At 37.7% G+C, this 18,077-nt stretch overlaps 1 protein-coding gene and 1 pseudogene across 1 annotated transcript; both read right to left on the minus strand.

The window, feature by feature from the left end:
- Nucleotides 1-15,145, minus strand: part of LOC148830483 (high affinity choline transporter 1-like) — a 33,844-nt pseudogene extending 18,699 nt beyond the window's left edge.
- On the minus strand, nucleotides 4,218-10,810 carry LOC148830485 (choline dehydrogenase, mitochondrial-like). Its single transcript, XM_088919861.1, has 7 exons — nucleotides 10,093-10,810; nucleotides 9,730-9,881; nucleotides 8,076-8,205; nucleotides 7,700-7,834; nucleotides 7,162-7,304; nucleotides 5,022-5,124; nucleotides 4,218-4,636 (listed from the first exon to the last, which is right to left on the minus strand). The coding sequence occupies exons 1-7, from the start codon at nucleotides 10,808-10,810 to the stop codon at nucleotides 4,218-4,220; spliced, it is 1,800 nt and encodes a 599-aa protein (XP_088775987.1).
- Nucleotides 15,146-18,077: the final 2,932 nt, after the last annotated feature.

Raw genomic sequence — 18,077 nt, forward strand, 5'->3', positions numbered from 1 at the left:
CATTGGCTAAAAGAAAACAGCAACGGCAACAAAAATGCATTTATTGGGTTGTTAACAAAAGAAGTGCCTTTTTTCGTGAAACGGAATATTTAAGGCACTAGCTGGATCAAAGGGCAGTGACAGGTCTGAGAGCAGGGAATGTGACAACTGTTTGAAGCCAGAGAGAGCTTTGCACACAGGTGGTCAGCCTGAGAGTGGGAAGAACAGACATCGTAAAAAAAACACCAAAAGGCTAAGACCTGCACCAAGAAGCAAACTCTGTTTTGCCAAGCAGGAACCTGTTTCCTCCCTAAGGATCAATGCAACCTTGTCCATACCCTTTAAGTCAAGCCTGGGCACAACAACCTAGGGAACAGCTTTCCTACTGGAGCAATGCAATTGCATTGGTAACAGTTAAAGTACGTGCACTCCCAGCAGGATAGGGTATAACCGGTGATGACAATCAGATACCAGATAGTGTCATTACCTCAGTTACTTTATACTGCATCAGCATATCAAGCAAATAAGTTTCCACTTCAAAACAAACATATCCTCCGGAGGAGTGTAAGGTGAATTTTAACTCAATCTTGAATCTAGTTCTCAGCTTCTTCTTTCGAAACACTGACATTAGTTTTCCACCTCTAAATAGCACCAGTTGACACGTAAATATCACTTTTACTTATTGTATTATCAAACTAGAGATAGTCTGTTTTACATGGCTGTCACTATAAGGCAACATACTGTACACTGAAGACAGTTAAGGCATTGAAGACAATGCACTGCAGCCAGGTTAACTTTGAATCTTAGAATAGCTTCTTTAATATTTCATAGTAGATAATACTGTACATGAATTGTAATATAAAAAATACTTTGTAAAGAGATGTTCTATATTTTGTAATTATGTACCGTATTTGACAAACAAAGCAGCAATATGGTTCCTAATTCTTGTTCTTATAAAATAGATTGATGTTATTTTATTAGGAACATAGAGTAATATATAAATATATATAGTATATTTGCCTTTTTTGATCAGATGTATCCTCTTAACTTATTTGCAAAAACAGAAGTTTTAAGAATAAGTTTGAAGTCAATGTGAATATTGAAATTTGCACAAGGTATGCAGAAGCCACAGTGTTGACTGGTAGAAGCACAGTTGCTTCATAAAAATGCTAAAATAATATTCTTGAGCAGTCTCACCTCAAACGTGTGCAGTGCTCACTGGTAAAAATCAAACAAAAGGTGAGAGGTGGTTATGGGGTTATGTCTCTTTTACTTTGGCTACTTTGTATTCACAGTACAGGTTTGTTGAAAATAAAGTATATGCTTTTTTTGCATATCTTGGTTGGTTTAACTCTTAAAATGCTTTGTGCATTAATAATGTTGCTTGATTAAAGTGTAACACAATTTATAGGGTTTGAAATGTTTGATTGAAATACCTTGAAAAAGTTGATTTTTCAAAGACAGATTTAATCTTTAAAATGTACAGTTAAGGTTCACTTATAGATATCTGTATATACTCATTTAAATGCAATTCAGTGTAACATCTTGCAAGTCAACCTTTTGTATAAATTGTTAATAGCAACCAAAAGTGAGTTTTATTTTTGTTAATTTTAATCTTTTTTTTCTAAAAAGATCTTGAAGGGAACACTTCTTTTTTTTTTCCAAAGGTCACAAAGTAAAAATTCTGAATTTGGCTGAATGCTGCATACTTTTAATTTGTTCCTTTTTTCCTAGAAACAATGTGCTCTTTACAGTTCCCTATTATACACAAACCTCCAATAACTTTATTGTACAAGTTATTAGAGATGTACTTTATCCAAGATTTAATATTGTGACGATTTGCAAGAGACAGCACACAAAGAGATGCTTTCTATACTAGATTGGTGTTTTTCACATCAGATCTTTCAAACCCTGTAAGATGAAGTGAAGAGCTGTAAAGCAATATTACCCACACTCTTTCCATGTTACAATGTTCTAATATATCTCTACAAGAGGTGGGGGGAAACATATCAGTGTTTTAATAGGTTATTTTTAAATGTGGCATTTCTCACTCGTAAGGTATTTTAACTATAGTTTTCCTACTGTGCATCCCAGTGTAATTTGAAATCAAAAACACACAAAAAAAATCAATACCTTTCATTGTCATTTTAAAATGACACATCCTATTTTGAAAGAGATGTTTCCACATATTAAAAGAAAAGAAGATTTGATTTCTTGTACATTAGAGTATACTGTGCTTTCAGTTAACCAAACATTGTAGTGTTAAAAATGTAGAGTCATAAATGGATGTGCATACAGAAAGGGCTCTTTGAATTGTTCTTCAAAAAATGTGTTCTGGTCTTTTTTTTCTGAAAATCTCTGAGGCTGCACTTTTTATCTTGGAAGGACCTTTTCAAACCCAGGCACATTGTACGCAGCAGTTTCTGATATAATATGCATTATTTTTAAACACTTCTGTAAATTAACTAAAGACTAATCCAAGTTACTTTAACCTCAGGGATTCCTGAAAAAAAAATGAAAACAAGAAAAAATGAATTGGTTTTAATCTATACCAATGGTATTTAAATATTAGCACATAGCTGTCTGTCTTTGCACAAGTAAATGTGTAGTACACTTGTTTCTCATTCATTCTTTTATATGACTTTCAAACTTTTGTGTAACAAGGTGAGCTAATTTGTATTTTCCTGTGACTGTATGTTCAGTATAGTGAGATCTATATTTGTAATTTACATGTCACCTTTTGATGCTGGGAGTAAGAAATAAATCCAAGGTGCACTGGTCTTTACTTCTGTAATAAAACCAGTTTGCGGTTTAAAAATAAAACAACAAAAATCTTGAAAAGTAATGTATAACAGTATACAAACAATTTATTCATTTTTGATCACAGTTGTTTTTTTTATTAATGATGTATTTAAATATATGGAAACAAATGTAAATTATGTACAGAAATGTAAGGCAAACTTAAAAGATATGTGGTAATGTATTCTACATGAAAAATTCCTGATACAATCTCTTTAAAGGTTTTATTCAGTAAACATTTCTCACAGTAGCAGCTTACATAGTTACCTTCTGTATCTAGGTTTTGTATCAATCAGAATCATTTTTTTGTATTTTTTTTTCTTTTACTTATGTCCTGGATCAAGCTTACGAATCAACACTGAAATAATTTTATTTTCTAATGACTACTGAATAAACTACTATGAACAATCAAAGTTCAACATGGTGAATACTTACAGTACATCAGATTGCATCATGTATTGATACAAGTACAGATCAGGGCAGAATAATATGTATTAGTACAAATGTTAAGAGAAAAGTTTTCAAGGACAGGGCAAACATTAAAGCTAAGGACAAAGGCAAGTAAAAACTGGCTTAAGTGAGGTAATTTTTATGTAGAATAAAAAGTTTCTAACAACTAGTAGCACAGACAAATATAAACATATTTTAAAAATTGGTTTACAAGATCGTGTTGGAAGTTCAACACACGTTTGTTAAAGAATCTGTGTTCTTGTTGTTATATACTTTTAAGATAATGGTTAGTTTAAATCTAGGTAAGAATTGTAAACTCTTGGTTGTGCAATCGTTCATTTAAAGAATTATAATTCTGCAGTTAGTCTTTATTCATTTCTAACCTTAAGACCGATATCAAATCCATAAAATTATTACAGTTAACAGTACGTCTGAATCTTTAAACAAATGCTTTCCAGTTTAGTGCTAGTAATCAATTCATTAAAGCTATCATTGGACCTACAGTTGCTTAGGTTAGGTGATCTATAGAATTTAACTATAATACACAGTGCGTGATCCAATATCAATTTTTTGTGTTCTGAGCCAATACCTTCTGAGGAACCAAATGGCAAATGTGGTTGATAAAATCCATCCATCAGTTTTCTAACCGCTTTATCGTCTATGAATTGGCTTCATTCCTCTGCTCTCCTCCCCACTGACAGCTGGTGTGTGGGGAGCGTTCTGGCGCACTATGGCTGCCGTCGCATCATCCAGGTGGGGCTGCACATTGGTGGTGGTTGAGGGGAGTTCCCATTACCTGTAAAGCGCTTTGAGTGGAGTGTCCAGAAAAGCGCTATTTAAGTGTAAGCTATTATTATTATTAATTATTATCCATACAGTGTCACATGGGAGTTGGAAGACGAGCAATGGGCACAAGGCAGGGGGCTCATAAAGTGATCATAAAATATCGGTAGGTCTGATGGTTTGTTTACTCTTTTGCAGAGGCGTGTTTACCTCTGAGATTCGAGAGTGGGGGGTTTGTATACCGGAACATCTTCCTCCCTGAGAGGGGGACGCCCCATGATGCCGTCGGCTGCTTTTTCGGCGATCATGATGGTGGGAGCGTTGAGGTTCCCGCTGACCATGCTCGGCATGATGGAGGCGTCCACCACCCGGAGCTTCTCCACTCCTATCACCCGGGCCTCGGGGTCCACCACGGCCATCGGGTCCAAGGGCTGCCCCATCCTGCAGGTGCAGGAGGGGTGGTAGGCGCTGTCGGCCTTCTCCCTCACGAAGGCGTCGATCTCTTTGTCCGACTGGACGTGGCTCCCCGGCTGCACCTCGCGGCCGCGTAACTCGTCGAAGGCCTTCTGGGCGAAAAGCTCCCTGGAGAGCTTAACGCATTGCCTGAGCTCCAACACATCAACATCTGTGCAAGGAAATGAATGCGCCCAAATCAAAACCGTTCCCAGCTCCACACCCGTGAACTATAATGGGTTTACAAGATAGCACTGAAAATTCCACACATTTGTTTAAGTATTTCTGTTCTTGTAGTCTTATATGCTTTTATCGGATGGTTATATACTTTATTTCAAATAAGAATTGTAAACTGCATTTGCTGTGCCATCGTTCAGTTGAAAAATAATAATAGTGCACACACACACGTTAAAAATTCCAGTGTGTTTCTTGAAAAGACTAGTAGTGTTATCTCAGTGTCCTGGCCAAATTTCCCCATGGCCTTTACCAATCATGGGGTCGAGCGTCCAGAAAAGAGAATAATAATAATCATCATCATCATCATCATAATAATATACCTGTGGACAAGTAGTTTGGCTCAATAATAGGGTGATCCTGGGGATTGGCACTCTTGAGTTTTATCCAGCCTCTGCTGGTGCTTCTCATTGGTCCAACGTGAACCTGCAGTGATAGTGATACCGTTATCCTGCAGAAAGACTTCGACAGAAACCGTGTGCTTGAATTCACAGATCTTACCAATGAACATGAACAAACTGTTTAAAGTTCCAAATTATACAATAATACCCTGGTATGGGCAAAAAATAAGGTTTATTTGACACACTTCAAAGCTATAGAGGAACTGCAAGGCCATTTTCATATTTTAGGGTTAGAAAGAATTGGGGTTGATAAGTGCATTTTGAACCGCAATGAAAGTAAAATGTACAGTAAAAATGTAAAACCTCTACAAAATAGATAAAATTTCCAGGTATGCACAGTGCCATAGTGTCATCAGTGCCTATGATTCAGAATGAGGCAAGCAAACTTCTGGTGAGGTGAACTGAGCTACACTGTAAACAAGTAGGCTTGTGAGTACGGCTCTTTTAATAGAAATTTCACTCTCGGCTTCAAGACGCTTTTGCCAACACACAACTTGCTTATTAACTTGGCCTGCAGATCGCGTTGGAGCATTTTCTGCGATGAAATGTCTACTAAAGTACATCTCGTACTTAATCACTCATACATTGCATTAGTCATCACAGTGACTAGTGAGCAGGAAAGGACGATTTTAAACCACAATTTGTGCGAACTCTGGGTCTCGACCATGGCCAGATGAGGGATTTGCAGCAAAATGGCAACCATACAGTACATTCGCAAAGTTCATGATTTTGTGCTTAATTCCAAATTTGTACATTTAATTTATTTTGTTATCGAGATTTAATAACTGGTCTGAGAAATTGGGACTGCAGGGCCCCTATAAAAGATAAACCTCATTTGGCATTTAGTTTCACAGGTGACTATTCTCTTATGCACATCTGGTATGAGCTTTCAGAGGTGGGGCAAGATAAATATAAACGTCATTGTAATTTATACTCAGGAGGATATCTTATTTTACTTACCAAATGTAGTTCATGGAAAAATGAATTCACTGTATTGTTCTGCTAAAATATTTTCCAGCTAAATTATTTTCAAGATTAATTGGAAGTCTAAGTTCAGCAGAAGCCTATTATGAAATCAAGAGGTGTTTCCTGGTTTAGAAATATTTACAAAGAAATATTTGAATGGGTTTATTTTGTATTTATATTTTGAAAGAACACCTCGTGTTGTCGCAAGACAACTTATCACTACAAGTTCACATGGTAGGTTAGAGAACTGTTATACTTTCAATGTGAAAGAAAGGAATGCAATATTTTTTTACATACACTGCCTTTCAAATGTATACACCTCTTTCCAGTGATGAATTGTAAATGATATATACACATTTTTTAAACTGAAATTAATCAAGACGTAAAAGGTTAGTCTGTGATTATACTAAACATTTTTATGGTAAAAAGAAGTTAAATGTCAGCATAAAACTGCAATTATCAAACCCTATACATCCACCTTTTTAACTGTGTGTCAGATCAAATCAAATCTCTTACCATTGCCTTTATTTAAAGTTAATTCATTTAATTATTCACTTAACAAACTGGATCTGTACTGGATTGTTAGTACTGAGGAACACATCCCTTTAGTAAAATGAGGAGCTGATGTGTGAATTTGGAATATTGACAGTACCACAGTGAAAAGTATTTGTGCAGTATTTGTGAAAGAGATGACCCCAGTGAAAGAATACAGTGCCCTCCAGAGTTATTGGCACCTTTGGTAACGATGAACAAAAAAAGGCTATGAAAAAATGTCTTTGTTGTTTATCAGCTTGATCTTACACTGAAAATATGAAAGAAATCTAGCCTTTCAGTGAGGTAAAGTTATTAAAAAATAAAAAATAATCATTTTTTTCTAATTTCTCCAAGGCGGCATGGTTTTGCATGCTGTCAGTAGAGTTCCGCACACTTGTAGGATCTAGACGAGATGTTGCTTCTTTTCTTTACTCATTCTTTACCGAATGTTAAAACAACACTTGCATGTTGTCAGTGGCTTTCTTGTAATGCACAGCGGCAGCACTGTGAAAATGACCCTTTCTCTCCACTCTCAGATGCAGACCTCTGTAAGTATACTCACTTGATAGGCTTCAATTTTGGAGCTTATCCTTCCATGATCTATGACTTGTGATGGCAGGAAGTGAAACTGAATGTCTGGGTGGGTCACACCCGGACAACTACTGATGAAGCCCCCACTCTCTAAGTGGGCAGTAGCACCGTACCCTAGGGAGATGCAATTAACAGGTTTTCTCAGCAGCTAGGAAAGAGGCAGAATGGATTCAGCAGAAAATAAATATTCCATTGAAGCACCAGATACTCATCTGTAATGCTTACGTTAAGAATTATTAGAATTATCATATGAGATGGAAATACATACCACTGTAGCTTCAACCCTCCCCCTCAAAACAAAGAAAATATCCCATGAATGTTATATTTATGAAACTACATAGGCTGTTAGAGAACATCAAGCTGTCTATCATGCATATCATGGTTAAGAATTTTGATACTTTTGATTTTAACGACCACAGGACAGGGGAAAACACTGTCAAGGAAAAGAAAAATCAAAAATGTATTTGGATGTCCGACATAATTTCAGTTAAGCTGGCCAACAATAGTACCTGTGAATTTCAACAGCCATTCCAAACCGATCTTCACCATGTGGACTGGCTTCTGTGCCTTATAGAGAGTTATGGGTTGAGTGCACTCCTGCTGCACATAAAGTTCAATGTGATCTTGAAGATTATTTCCAACCCCTAAGGGAAAATGTTGATACAATTCTTTTAACAAAAACTGCGTATTTTGAAATACAGAAAAGATGTCCAGGCTTCCCACACAGATCACAAACACTCTTGCTGACTGAAGCCAAGGCTCCAGCAGTAACACCATGCGGTTAGGACAATGAGACAACTGCTGCCAGGAGAAAATGAATCAACTGTCAAACTTAAAAACCCCTGGAGGGAGAAGGAGAAGTAGGAGGACAAGAAGAACTGTAACCTGGAAGATGGACCACCACAGGAATGCCCAGTTTTTTTAGGTCATCTGCATTTCCAATTCCGGAGAGCATGAGCAGCTGAGGGGAATTGATAGCCCCTCCGCACAGAATAACTTCCTTGTCTGCATAGACCTGAACCAGAAGACAAAGCATAAAGACTGCCAAAGTCTGTCTTGGTCTACCGCCAAATACGCATGTACTGTACATACAGGAAAAAGATCAAACACTTTTATGCAGTTTGGCAATCACCGCTTGCTCAAATAATGGCCTGTGCCAACAATGGAGAGAGACTGGCGCACAGCACTAAAGAATTAATGAAAGAATATTAACAAAGTTAAATGCTGCATCAACATTGTGGTATCCTACACTAACATCATGGCTTATTGCTTATTGCAAAAAAATGTCAGAGAGCATAGGCAGATATTCCCAATGGAGTACGATCATATTCCCCAAGTGAAAAGGCTAAATTTGAGTTCAGAAAACTAGAAATGTAAGATTTTCTTTTGCATTTTTATATAGATATACACACATATTCAGAGGCAACTGGATAAATCACTGTATTAGTACAATGCTGTAGTGAAATTATTTTATTTTTTGTTTCTGAATCATATTTTTTTATCTAGTCTAGTAACATTTTTATGTGAAACCCACCAGATTTGTTCTCCTGAGGAACCTAGCTCACAGTCAGTTAATTCATTCAATTCAGTTTATTTTTATATAGCGCCTTTAACAAGGTTGCCCCAAGGCGCTTAATAAAGCAAGTGACCATACATGTTTTGAATGTAGGTTAAGAATCCAGTTAGTGGACACCTGTATCACAGACCTCAACCTAGAACTTTTTTCTCTTTATGTACTCCTGCAGCATCTTGAAAAGGATGAATAATATTCTGATATGAATGTTTTTAAAATATGCCATACTGTATGTCATACTACACAGTATTTCTGAATGCACTTCTGCAAATGTATTCACAAAGCTTGTTAAATCTGTACATGGAAATATGTAATGTAAGACAAACTAACATTAGTCTAACATTGATTGAAATGTGGTCATCTTGACAACTAAAAATTAGTCGCCAACGTGAATATATAAGAAATTATTACAAGATTTAGAGTAGATTATGTCTTAAAGTGTTCTATGTTGTGCTAACAGAGGTGATAAATTATTACACTGTACTATATTTAGATTAAATAGATTAGATTACATTCTGAAGAAGGGAGATGAATCAGGACACAATCCTCATTTAACGCAGTTGCTTAGAGATGCCACAGCTTTCAAGATGACCACTGGCATTGTGATTTAAAAATCCAGCCGCAGTCTCTAAATTCAGCAACTGAATTTTGCAAACCACCCCCTTTATCTGGCCACTATATTATCTTAAACCAAAGGTACACTTCATACAAGTGATATCGTTTTACAAGATAAAATAGTTTGGCAGTCAGTGTTTGGCATCCACAGCAGATATCTGTCGGTAAATGTGCAGGAACTGCAACTGTAATTGCTTCTAAAGGAATGAAACAGAATCCTTAATGGGTGTGATCAGTGGCAAGACAGCAGCTGTGAGGAATGCATTTCACAAACACAATGAGGCAAATGGCTCATTACATCGTTTGTTGACCACATGGACGCTGCAAAAAGTGTACAGAAAATGGTCTTACCCTCTTCTTCTCTCCCCTCTGTATATATTCCACTCCTACAGCCTTTGTCCCCTCGAACAGCACCTGGGTGGTCAGGCACCTGACCTCAGCCTTTAGGTTCGGTCGTGCCAAGGCTGGGCGCAAGTAGGCACTAGCGGTGCTCCATCTTTGACCTGGGTGTGGAATTGTCTTAGTAAGTGCACTTGTTACTCAGTTGAGAACCGCTCCGAATAATTCCAAACAAAAACAGCATGCTTGTTTACTTTTCATGTACAACGGGACTGCCTTTTGGCTTTGAACAGAGGCACGCAGAGGTTAGATGATTAGGCACCTGATCACATGTCCACAGAAATCTCCCTGACCCCATAACCAAAAAAAAAATACCTCTGTGGATCGTCATGTCCATCCAGCCAAATCCCTCTTGTTGATAGCCATTCATGTCATCTGTGAAGGGGTAGCCGGCCTGCAGGCCTGCCTCTATGAAAGCGTGGTGCAGTGGGTGGTTTGTTTTGCCCCGAGAGACGTGCAGTGGTCCATGAGCTCCTCTGTACTGGTTGCCCCCAAGCTCATGGGCCTGGGCCTTCTTGAAATAAGGAAGGCAGTGCTTGTAGTCCCAGCCCGTGGCCCCCTCCCGGTGCCAGTGATTGTAATCCTCTGCATGGCCCCGGATGTACACCATGGCGTTCAGAGACGAGGAGCCCCCCCAGACTCGGCCCCTTGGCCAGTACATCACCCGGTTGTTCATGTGCGTCTGGGGCGCGGTGTGATAGAACCAGTTATACTGATCGTCACAGAGGTTATACGTCAGAGCCGCGGGCATGTGGATCTTCCAGGACAAGCACGTGCTGTTCAGGAACAAATCACTTGGGCCGGCTTCCAAAAGGAGCACCGAATCGGCCTGGCTTTCAGAGAGCCTGTTCGCCAGCACACACCCCGCCGAGCCGGCTCCCACCACCACATAGCTGAAAGCCTGGCTCTTCCTCCCCACTGCTGAGGTGCTGTAGTTGGGGTATTCCTGCTGCTGCAGTGTTGAAAGCACCCCTTGCCACACTCTGGTTCTGTTCATCGCCACGGCACTCCTTGAAATGACAGCAGAATGCATTGCTCTGCAGTAATCCGTCAGACTTTACTCTTCTTCTGTGAGCTACAGTACATTAGATCCGATATGCACCATATACCAGAATCACTTTGTCCCAATACAGGTAATAATGTTTCTCCACGCAGGCTGGGGGGGGGGCAAAAACAAAAAATACAGAATGGAAACAGTCACACTATTGAAAGATATTTTATATAATACAGACCCACGGGTGGGAAATTTCCACACACGAAGAGTTCGAAGTGTAAAATTCCAACAGTTAGGACTACAATCCTATCTGTCACGACCACCAGGCAGCCAAGACCAAATCGTAAGCGAGCTAATCAGCCCCAGCAGCGGGTGATTATTAGCAAACGCCGCCGCACGAGTTAAACCACCTGCGCACACTCACTGTGCGGTGCGCACTGCTATTTATACCATCTTCACCTACTTCCCACTGCTCGGTATTGAGTCTACTCCTTGAGAGCTCTACCTGGCGGTTTTCCCCGTACCTCGTTTATTCTGGATTTTGGATTCCCCTTCTGCCTTTTCGACTTTGCACCTCGCCTCTCGCCTCGGACTGTTCGCTACCGGAGAACTTCCAGGATTACGATTTGCCTTTCGCCTTTTGACTACGACCTTGCCTCTCGTTTTGGTTTGTTCGCCTGCCTCATCTATTACCCGTGCCTGCGTCTGCACAGGATCCTTGTATCTTCCCACCAGGGATTCCTAACACTATCCACCCCACAAATTCACGCTATTTGATTTGGGTTAACTGGATTTACAGTTTGGAAAAGCAGGCATTGTCTTCTAAAATGCACCGGCACATCAGGGCCATTTACAGTATTTGAGAGAAGTACTGTATGCTACAGAGTATAGGCCTCCCAGTAGAGTGTATAATATAGCTACACCAGCTGAGATGATGACAGAGTAATAAGATGATATATCCAATATAACACTCATGGTTCCTCCTGGAATAGATTTAATTAAAAATATTAGATGTTAGAATAAACAGCAAATTGCCACATATTATAGAATTTTTATAAACCATGTTTCTTAACCGTATTACAATCAATAATAGAACAAATAGTTGTCTAACTCTGATCCTTATAATACAGTTATATGGATAAGCACAGTCGTGCTTACAGTATGTTTGAGGTTAATGAGATGTATTTTTCACTGTTTGAGACTTCAAAATCAAGACTTTGTGATAGTAGTAACAAGGGTTCAAAGGCAGAGCAACATGCAAAACAACTCCCCATTGCAATTGTATCTGTAGAGGTCTGTGACCTCTTGCAATAAGAAATCCAGGGAGCCAGGACTTCTAATGCAATTTCTGCCTTTACTCTTGCAGCTCCTATTTCACTAATGCTTCAGTCACCAGAAACACTGCACAAAACTAGCTGACTGGCTAAAACACACAGCAGCAGCAACAGTCTTCTGAAATGAAGCAGAGGCAATAGTGTCCCATCTCCACTAGCCCATTTTAAGGTACTGTTCATCTGGAATATCTGTTTTAGTGCTGAAAACTAATTTTTACCTTTCAATTTTAACATAAAACAAAGAACCCTTTGAGGGTTACCATATAGTAATGTGAGATTTGCTGTACTCGAAAGAGATAGTAATAAAGACAGTAATGAAATAATTAATCATGGTGTTGTTAAAGGGTACATGTTAATGCCTCCCTGAGATGACTCTTTAAATTGCAAATAGTAGACAATAATGCACTTCGTGCTGTTATCAAAATTACTTGACAAGAAAATGTTAATGAGCCCATACTGTACCTCTGCTTCAAAAGGTGTTCTGCTATTAATTGCAAAGATCCTGCATAATACTGTATATGGTTATAAAGTTTCTGAAGCCCAGATATTCACACAAAAAAAGATGTATTGCAACTAAATGGTCAATTAAGAACAATAATTCCACTTGAATATTACTTGAATACAAGTTCACGTGTGTCTTGTGCAGTTTCAATCAATTCCAACAACTCTAACTGAAGGAGTCCTTAATAAAATCCTAGACACATTGTAACCTGAAGTCACTTAATGAATACAATGGTATTACTTTTTAAGCCTTGCCATTAAACAGCTTTGCAGTGTCACAAATGGTTACAAAACTAATAGGATATGACCTTTATAATTTTTTTCATTCTAGCAATTAACTAATGCACTCAAGTTCAAAAGATTGTTTTTAATTATTTGAAGAGAGCTGGCAACAGAGAAAAATGTGAATGAAAAGAAAGTCCTCTGCAAAGAATTCATACATTTCATGAGAAATATATTGAGGTTAAATACTGATTCTTTGTCATTATTTCTTTGTCATCGCTCAGCAGTTTTGTAGGTAAGCATGTTGCAATACCTCTCTTATACAGATTGAGAAAACACATATAGTGGCATATTGCTTCAGCCAACCTGGTACAAGAGACCGTAATGTTAAAATTCTCTAAACGAACCCACCTAAAGCAGCCAAAACACAGGCTACCCAGAATATGTCTGCCAGCAATGCAGGAATAAAGAGTATACTTGTCAGTTTGTTCCCGTACTTTAGTTGGAATGGGTCCATCATAGTGACATAATTCTTTCCTCTCATTGGTTTGGTAAAGAAAATTCCACCTGGATAAGACACATTCATAGTTTATATTACAAGCAGATATTTCTAGTTGTACACTGTATTAACATGACCTGTGGTTTGCAGGACTAGAAAGACTTGGAATAGATTGTATAATAAACCATACTATTATGTTGACTAATTTATGAATAAAGGTTACTGGCTCATGAACAACCATTTTTTTTTACTTTGTGACTACTGTATTCAGCAAATTTAGAGACCTCAGGATCTGTCATTTATTAAGCTGGGTGAAGAAACATTTATTCTTTATAGCTAAAAGAAATTAAGTATTAGCATATTTGCAAGCTCATTTTGCAAGCAAAAAACCCACTGTCATCTGAAAGTGGGTTTTATAACAGTGTACGGAACATCAAAGAAAATGTATCATTTATAACTGCAACAAACTCTCAAAGTTTTCAGGAAAATGACACTCTGTAGTAGAAGGTGCACTGACAATTTAATTGAACAGACATGAAATGTATTATGCCAATTAACATCTCATCAACAGGGTTCTTCCAATAGTGGGTCTGTTGTGAAAGACATATGCTTCTACTGTGCATTGCCACCACTGGAAAGAATCCAAGCTGTATATCTGTGATACATGAAGTACTACGGGTTACAGATGCTGTGTTGCAGAATTCTGTTGCATTCCTCAGTTTCTGGACAACAATGTGCCTGGTTTCTTCTGGTCTCTGAGCCCTAGGTGCCACATAATATCCTTGTTCATCTCGTAGATGTTCAACAGTGCTCAAGTCCAGAAAGAAGGGTGTCACATTCTTGTGTTGCAAAAAAAGCCATTATTAAATGAACAAGTTTTGTCCTGCAGTAATGCTGCCTGAGGTTGAACCCACAGGTAGTGAGGCACCATACAGACAGGGTGTCTTCACCCCTAACATGTGGAGTCCAGACAAGACTCTTCTGTCCAGACCATCACACTTAAACCACCCTATCAATCTTGGTGTTATAACTCATGATCTTCCAGAATGTGGACTATTATTGATGACCTGTGATTAGACACAATGCTTTACTAGGTTAGACACTGCTGATTGTGAGCATCCCAGACAACAAACATCAATGATCTGGCTCAATCTCCAACAATCATATGCTGTATTTTTCTAAAATCTTGAAAGCATACAGCACATAGAATGATACGTTTCATTTGATGCTCAGTAACAGTCACAGCTTTTCTTCTTTTTGGTATTGTCAATTCACTCTTCCTTTAACTCAGTTGTCATTTCCATTTAAGACCAGTAATTCATTTTTCTTTCAATTGAATCTATTGAATTGTATTTTTCGTAAGACATTTTAAGTTATTAAATGAACAATTATTTCTTACCCATTATCAAACTCAGGGAGTATCCAACCAGCCCAACAGCCCAAGCCAGGCCCTGTGATGGGAGATAGATAATCTCAGCTGTCCCCAGGATGAAGCCGCCTCCAACCCATGTTGCTTAAACAGACAAACAAAACCACATTTAACTACAGTACTCTTGTTTGACTTTGGACAGCGATTCTAATTCTCATCTATTACTGATAATAAATGTAACAAGTACCAAGTCTGTAAATCTTACCAGTCATTGTGAAAATGCTAACACAAACATTCAAGTTTCGGCCACCAACCATGGTGACTTCGCTTTTATTTCCTGTGCATTTCTTCTCTTCTCTCTTGGACTTTCTTGAAGCCCAGATGCCAGTGGCCAGAATCACCACATAAAATATGATCACAGACACCAAACCAGGGATATTGACACCCATCGCTACACAGTGGAGCTCTGTAAATGTAGAAAGACTGCTGTTAATTTACAAGCCTCATTCGGCTACATGGACGGTTAAGGTAATTATCAATTTGATGTCACTGACTTTCACATCCAAGACCTTTAAAACTTAAATTGAATACAGTATGTCCTACTAAGATGTACTATGCACTGAAACTCACTTATGCAAATAAAACTTTATGAAGGATAAAAACTAAAGGATACATTTTCATGTAGGGAAACAATATATGTCACTGAAATGATTTCCCCCCCTTGTTATGAATGAAGGTTCCATCAAAAATAAAACTGTCATACCGTAAGACTGCTCTGCTCCCATGTTTATGAAAATTAATGTATTGTGAAGTAAAGTGTTTGCTAGGATCATTAGGACAATTAAAATTTCTGGTCTCTTATTCAATAACAAACACAATAATACCCAAACCTTTTTTTCAGTATCCATTACTGGTTTGTTCTAAACAATAAAAATCGTATCTCATTTGATGGTATAACTCCTTTCACAGGATATGAAAATAATCAAAAGAAGAGTCTTACCAAATATCTGGTGGTCTTTCTTCAGAAAGAAAAGCAACCGCACAATACCTTGAGCTTTTCGGTCAGTATTCTTACTTCTGGTTCAGTTTTGGCAGGGCGTAAGGAGGTTAATTATATTTAGTTAAAGTTGCTCCTTGAAAACACAAATGATTCAAACTATTCCTCTTACAATGAAATATTTTTTTTTCCTAACAGTCAGCATTAATCGGCTCTTGAACAGCTATAGTGTAATTAAATACTTTCTTTGGCTCAGGAGACTGCATTACTACAGTAACTGGGTCAAAGGTTGTAAGCATTTGATTTTTACCGTCTTGCATTTACAGTATGACCTAAAGTCGTATTGCCTTCTTAAGTCCTCTTACTGCACATTGTTCATTTCAAACCCTCAAACTCTCCTATCAGAACTTTTCATTTAAGCACAAGCCATGACCTGAGTGTCTGAATATTTTTCTATGCTTATAATGAAAGAACCACCAAATTGTTTACAATAATAAACAAATAAGAAATTACAAACGTGTATAACAGCTAGGTGAGACATCTTTCCTGAGCCATGCTCACTGCTATCCAATTACACATAACCTTTTCTTTCTATTCTTTATTAGATAAAATAACCTGAGCTGGGTGTAAGAATATTGCATTAACCTCTCCACTACAAGTGAATGTCTTCTAAAGTATTTATTCAAATATTACAAGGATCCAATTAATTTTCAGTAAGTTCCCTATTGTCAGAAAACATCTGTTTTATGTAGCCAGTTGTGTGGAAATTCATTACTCACACACAGAACAATAAAATCTGCTACATTTTCAGAAATACTTCTAGAAAACAAAAAGAACCACATTAAAAAAGCAACACATCTCTTCAAACATAAGCAAAATGCTATACTGTACCTTGCATAGGCCAAAAACTATTTTCTGTTCATGGATTTCCTCTGATCTGTTTTGCACAGAGTATTTCTAACCTTAGATATACTATGGAAGAACAAGTAATAGGTTTATTCCATGCTGAAAAGAGAAAAGAGAAAACACAACGTTTTGGCTGTGAAGCCCTCGCACCCGAAGAAGGCATCACAGCTGAAACATTGTGCTTTCTCTCTTCTCTTTTCAGTATGGAATAAACCTACTAATTGTTCCTTTGCAAACTACGCATGCTGACACAGCTATCCACCTTAGATATAGTATATCACATAACCAGTGAATCTTTAAACTCTGTAGTTAAACCGACATACACTTACAATCAGTGCCAGATGAGGTGTTTTCTCATGAAGTTGGGAAACGGAAAACAGTAAATCCAAATGTTCTTTACTCTCACATACTGTACTCTGCTTAATCCATCTAGTGCCCACAAATTTTCAGCTAAGATTAAATTCTTTTATGGTAGAAAACGATGCAATAATACTGAATGGAGGTTGGAGAGAAATGAACTTCTAATGAACAGAGACCCCTGCTGGTTTCCTAATCTGGATTTAGAGTAATTAAAAACACAATCAAAATTCAGTTCAGAGAAAGGAATTTATGGATGCCAAAAAACAGAATGACAGTGAAAGAAACTCAACATGATAGACACTAGGAAGCATTAAAAAAACACCACAAATGAGTATTTTAACCAGTAGTATTTGTTACATTTTTAATTTCTCTCAGTACATTTGTTTTCCAAAAATTCACATTTTCTTACACCGAATAGGAAAACCAAAAGCATGCTAGAAACAATGACTTTGTCCAGAGTCCTACACCATCAAACACCAACAAAAAAAATAATTTGGATAACACATTTTAAAAGAAACAACGTCACACAAAGATTTAGAATGGTGAGAATTTAGAAAATATACATTTTGATCTAGTTTGGACTGCTGCAAGAAACTGAACTTCATATATCCTGCTATTAAGGATTGGTTTATGAATACATTAACAACTATAACAGAACACTCAATAGTTAAGTAATTACCATAATCCATAGGGTTTTTGTTTAATTTAGACTGAAGATATAAATCAGTCAGTCTTAAAGTACTGTATTTACTGACATCACATGCTATTGGTTCCAACCCTCATTAGTTGCATTCCTAATAGTTCTCAGTATATATATATACAGTATATATATTGTACAAGTCTTCTAGGATTCCTTTTCAACAGGTGAGTCCTCATTAACTGCTAGTTTATCATCTAAACACGTTTCCTCATAGTGTGATCTTCTGAAAATTTTATCATTGTGCTTCTTGACTTGAAATACGTCCCACCTTTCTGGCAGAAGACCTCTGTTGAACAGTAATGATGCCAGGAAGGAGCCAAGCATGATGGTTGTTACGACCCCAAGTGTCTAGGGGAAAAGGGGTGTAACATTTAGGATAATTCTTTTGGAAGCAGGGGGGTTTTGGTGAGGGACTAGG

This window comes from Atractosteus spatula, chromosome 7, assembly GCF_055471065.1.
Source record: "Atractosteus spatula isolate fAtrSpa1 chromosome 7, fAtrSpa1.hap1, whole genome shotgun sequence".
NCBI lineage: Eukaryota > Metazoa > Chordata > Actinopteri > Semionotiformes > Lepisosteidae > Atractosteus > Atractosteus spatula.